Source organism: Rosa chinensis, chromosome 7 (assembly GCF_002994745.2).
Source record: "Rosa chinensis cultivar Old Blush chromosome 7, RchiOBHm-V2, whole genome shotgun sequence".
Taxonomy (NCBI): domain Eukaryota; kingdom Viridiplantae; phylum Streptophyta; class Magnoliopsida; order Rosales; family Rosaceae; genus Rosa; species Rosa chinensis.
In genome coordinates, this window is record NC_037094.1 from 53526518 (window position 1) to 53531604 (window position 5087).

Sequence of the window (5087 nt, forward strand, 5' to 3'; positions counted from 1 at the left end):
TTTCATTGCAATAAACTATGAGTATTATCCTTGTTAAATGAACATGTGTCGTCCTGTTATTGGCTATGATTAGCCAAGTATCATTCTATTAAAAGTACATTATGGTTTACATAATGAAAAGAAAAGAAAAATGGAGCTTCTACCAATAAGTAGGCTAGGCATTTAAACCCGTAACCCGCAAACCCACACTATACCCGCACGCTAAAAACCCGCACAAACCCGCCCGTTTATTAATCCGGGCTAAAAAAAGTTCGCACGCAAAAAACCCTCAAATTAACGGGTTTTACGGGCTAAACCCGTTAGAACCCGTTAACTCAAAATCCTTCCCAAAAACCCATTTCCCATTACCCATACGGGTTCCCCATTTTTTTTTTAATTTTTTTTTTCAACCAGGGCATTTTTTTAATTTTTCTTATTCCCTATGAGGATCCGACAGTTGGATCTTCGTATAATTGTGGAAAAAACGATTGTAAAGGAGATCCGTGAGGATTCGACCATTGGATCTTCGTATAATTTTGTAAGGATGATTCTAAAAGCGATCTGGGACGATCCAACCGTTGGATCTTCGTATAATTGAGCAAAGATGATTCAAAAGGCGATCCATGAGGATCCGACCGTTGGATCGTCATATAATTTTGTGAGGATGATTCTAAGGGCGATCTGGGACAATCCAACCGTTGGATCTTCGTATAATTTTGAAAGGATGAACCTAAGGGCGATCTGTGAGGATCTGACCGTTGGATTGTAGTATAATTTTGAGATGACGAAAGTAAAGGCGATCCGTGAGGATCTGACCGTTGGATCATCGTATAAATCGGTAAAGATGATCCTCTAGGTGATCCGACCGTTGGATCTTCGTATAATTTTGAGAGGATGAACCTAAGGGCGATCTGTGAGGATCCGACTGTTGGATGATCGTATAAATCAGTAAGGATGATCCTCTAGGTGATCTGTGAGGGTCTGACCGTTGGATTGTCGTATAATTGTTATTTGTAAATTATTTTTTGTCAAAAAAGGAAAGGAAAAAAAATCTAAAAAGATAGAAAATAAAAATTTCAAAATAGAAAACCAAAAAAGTTCATATAGAGAAAATGGCAAATGAGGGGTTGTATACATAAGTCTTAATTAGTTTTAGTTGCTTTGATAAAAAGTTCAAAAAAAAAAAAAAAGTTTACGGGTTTTAACGGGTTCCAATTGAAAACCCGCAAACCCGCAGGTTTGGCCCACGAAACCCGTTAAGCTAACGGGTTCTTACAGGGTCGGCCCGTTAAGAACCCGCACTGTACCCGCACTATACCCGCACGTTGCCAAGCCTACCAATAAGGACATAAAAAAGGGGAGGAAAAAAAAAAAAAGGTCTCTTCTTATCTCTAGTAGTTTTCAACTTGGAGAAAACCTTCTCCTCCAACATAAACTCTAAAATCACTGACCATTGTATCGTACCAATGTCTAACTCTGGTTTCTCGATTAGTACTACTAAAACCTAGAAGCATCCACTTGAGAAAATTGAAATTTTGGTTTTGCATCTTGATTACATGGTATGATGTTCTCGATTAGTACTACTGTACTCAAAACTAGAAGCATCCACTTCATAAACTTGGAATTTTGGTTCTTGGTTTGATTAAATGGTTCGATTTGGCACCATGTTTTTTTGTGCAGGCCATTGGGAAGAATGATTAGTATTTGTCCTTAGAGAGTCCATGACCTAATTGTGTTTGATCTTACTTTGAATGGCCTTTTATTTAATTACTCTTTTATAATTGTAGGCTTTTTGATTAACTTGGTATGGCCTGAAAGGTTGGTGCTATTATGCTATCTAACTATCTGATTGTTGGATTTCTTTGTTTCCACTTCAATTCTCATGAACTATAGTTTCATAGACTCGATAGCATGGTAGACTTTTTTTTTTCTTTTCTTTTTTGTTGTTGTTGTTGTAATACAATAGCAGTACACAAGGGGAAAAAAAATCCTAGGAGAGCTTTCTCTCTCGCCCTAGCAAACCTCAGGCCGGTGATGGCCAGTACTTTCCTCTTCCTCATGCAGGCCTTCAAGATTATTTCTTGGAACTGCAGAGGCTTGAACAACACGGAAACCCAAGATGCCCTCGTGAGCATTGTACGTCAACAAAACCCTAGCCTTGTCTTTCTATCAGAAACTCTAGCCTCACCGGATCTCCTGACCTCTGTTCGCAGTCGGATCGGTTTCGATGGTGTTGTCTGTGCACTGCAAGAAGACGATTGTTGTGGTTTGGTCTTCTGGCATAATGAGGACCCTGTTCTATTTCGACATTATTCTGCTAACCATATTGATGCAGAAGTTGGTATTCTAGGGTCTCGAGGTGTCTTTCGTTTTACTGGTCTTTATGGTGTAGCTACAATTATGAATCGTGTTATCACTTGGAACCTATTGTGTACCCTGGCCGCTCAGGTTCTTCTGCCATGGCTTGTTGCTGGCGATTTCAATGAGATCCTCAATCATGCGGATAAATCGGGAGGTCCGCCTCGCTCTGTAGCACAAATGGCCCTATTCCGGCAAGCGTTGGTGGATTATGAGTTAATTGACATGGGGTTTGTCGGTCCTAGGTTTACCTGGTCTAATAGGTTTACCGAGGAACGGATGGATCGAGCCTGCCAGAATGTGCAATGGAGGGAACTTTACCTTTTCTCTAGATGTATCACTCTCCCTCTGAGTAGGTCGGATCACTGCCCTATTCTCATTGAAGTGTCTCCTGAGCCAGCTATTCGGACTCGAACGCCTAAACTATTTCGCTTTGGGGAGATGTGGTTACAGCATATGGACTGTTTGAACGTGGTTCAGCAAGGGTGGATGCTTGCAACTATAGGGGAACTAATGATGCAGGTTGGAAGGAAAATCAAACAGACAGTCAAACTCTTATTACATTGGCATTCTGGAGTGTTCCAACAAAGACAAACTCAGATGAAGTTGATTCAGGGCAAACTGGACGTCTTGATGAAACAGAGTTTCGAGCCAGGTCATTTTGATGTACAAAAAGCCCTACAGTTCGACTCAATGAATTGCTTTCGACTAATGAAGCTTATTGGAGGCAAAGATCTCGAGTACAGTGGCTCAAGGATGGGGATCGTAATTCGGCTTTCTTCCATATGCGAGCCTCTAATATAAGGTGTCGCAATCTAGTCAAAGGTTTACTTAATGCTGAAGGGCAGTAGACTATTGATCAAGGAGAAGTTAATGAGTTAATCATAAAGTATTATGAAGACATTTTTAGGACTGGTGGTTCTGACCCGACAGCTACAGAAGCGATCCTTGAGTGCTTGCATCCCAAGGTTTCTACTGACATGAATGATGACCTAACAGCACCCTACTCTGACTCTGAAATAAAGAAGGCTCTATTTCAGATGCACCCTTCCAAGTCCCCAAGCCCGGATGGGATGTCCCCGTGTTTCTTTTAGAAGTTTTGGTCAGTTGTTGAAAAGGATGTTTGTATGGCAGTTAGGGAGATTCTCACTACAGGCCAGATATCTCAGGAGTCCAACTTCACTCATCTCACATTGATTCAGAAAGTAAAAGAGCCCAAGTCTGTCTCTGACCTGAGACCTATTGCATTGTGCAATGTTGTTTACAAAATTGCTTCCAAGGTTTTAGCAAAACAGGTTGAAGGCAATTCTTCCACAGGTCATCTCACCTCTGCAGAGTGCTTTCGTACCTAGGAGGTTGATTTCTGACAACACTCATGTGGCCACTGAAATAGCTCATTTCATGAAGAAACTTCTTAGACAGGTAGATGGTTTTTTCTCCCTAAAGTTAGATATTTCTAAAGCTTATGATTGGTTGGAATGGCATTATTTGGAGGCAGTCTTGCTCAAGTTGGGTTTCTGTTCAACCTGGGTTAGGATTGTTATGGCCACAGTGAAATCTGTTAGTTACTCGGTTTTAATCAATGGATCTCCTACAGGTTTTATTTTACCTACTAGGGGTATCCGGCAAGGAGACCCCTATCTCCATATCTATTCATTCTTTGTGCAGAGGGTCTTTCGGAGTTGATCTCTTCTTTAGCCGAGCATGGAGTTGTTAAGGGCATTAAAATGTCTCCTACTGCTCCTACGATACATCATCTACTATTTGCGGTTGGCAGCTTTCTATTTGGTGAAGTGGCAGTTACAGAGTGTCACACGTTCAAGAACATATTGGAGACATATGCCAAGACCTCGGGGCAACATATTAATCTCCAGAAGTCAAGTGTGGTTTTCAGTGGCAATGTCAGTTTAAATAAGCGCAATGAGCTTGCGGCAATTTTGGGAGTTGAGTGTGTCAAAGAGCATGGTTTATATCTATGGCTTCCTATACATGTAGGGCAAAATAAGTCTGATATTTTTGCCTATTTGAAGCCGCGACTCACTAAAAAACTTATCAGTTGGAGGCCTAAAATTCTCAGTATTGGAGGTAAGGAGTTACTTATTAACATGGTCGCTCAAACTCCTCCTAATTACGTTATGAACTGTTATGCTCTACCAAAATCTCTATGTGATGATCTTCAGCAGCTTTGTTGTCAGTTCTTTTGGGGAAATTCGGATGACAGACGTCGAATTCACTGGCGGTCTTGGGAGAGGATGTGTCTCCCAAAAGAACAAGGAGGTATGGGCTTTAAATATTTGCACGCTTACAATCTTGCGATGCTTGCTAAACAAGGCTGGAGACTCCTTACTAATCCAAATTCTCTTGTGGCTCAAGTTTTTAAAGCTATGTATTGTCTCTATGGTTCTTTCCTTACGGCTGACATGGGTGAGAGGCCATCGTTTTCTTAGAGAAGCATTATGGAAGCTAGATCGGTGCTGCAAGCTGGTTTATCTTGGCGGATTGGGAACGATGTTTCTGTTAGTATTTGGGATCATGACTGGATCCCTTATGTTCCCCATCGTTATGTGGTTAAACCGTTGGATACCATCTTTGAAAAGGTTGCTGATTTGATCAACCCGGGCACTTGGACCTGGAATGAGGCTGCTGTCCATACTTGTTTTGATTCACAGGTGGCTCACCAAGTTCTCTCTATCCCTCTTAGTCATCAATATGGACAAGACCGAGTGGCTTAGAAGCTTCACAAGAAGGGT

At 41.3% G+C, this 5087-nt stretch overlaps 1 protein-coding gene across 1 annotated transcript; it reads left to right on the forward strand.

The window, feature by feature from the left end:
* The first annotated feature begins 2013 nt into the window (after positions 1–2013).
* LOC112178168 lies at positions 2014–4784 on the forward strand. Its single transcript, XM_024316358.1, has 4 exons — positions 2014–3077; positions 3248–3420; positions 3472–3639; positions 4006–4784. Exons 1-4 carry the CDS (start codon positions 2014–2016, stop codon positions 4782–4784), a joined length of 2184 nt encoding a protein of 727 aa, XP_024172126.1.
* The last annotated feature ends 303 nt before the right edge of the window (positions 4785–5087 follow it).

Coding starts and splice junctions, on each gene's coding strand:
- LOC112178168 (XM_024316358.1), top strand. CDS start 2,014: ATGGCCAGTACTTTCCTCTTCCTCATGCAGGCCTTCAAGATTATTTCT. Junction 3,078..3,247: donor ATTGGAGGCAAAGATCTCGA/GTACAGTGGCTC, acceptor AGACATTTTTAG/GACTGGTGGTTCTGACCCGA. Junction 3,640..4,005: donor TTTAGCAAAACAGGTTGAAG/GCAATTCTTCCA, acceptor TTCTTTGTGCAG/AGGGTCTTTCGGAGTTGATC.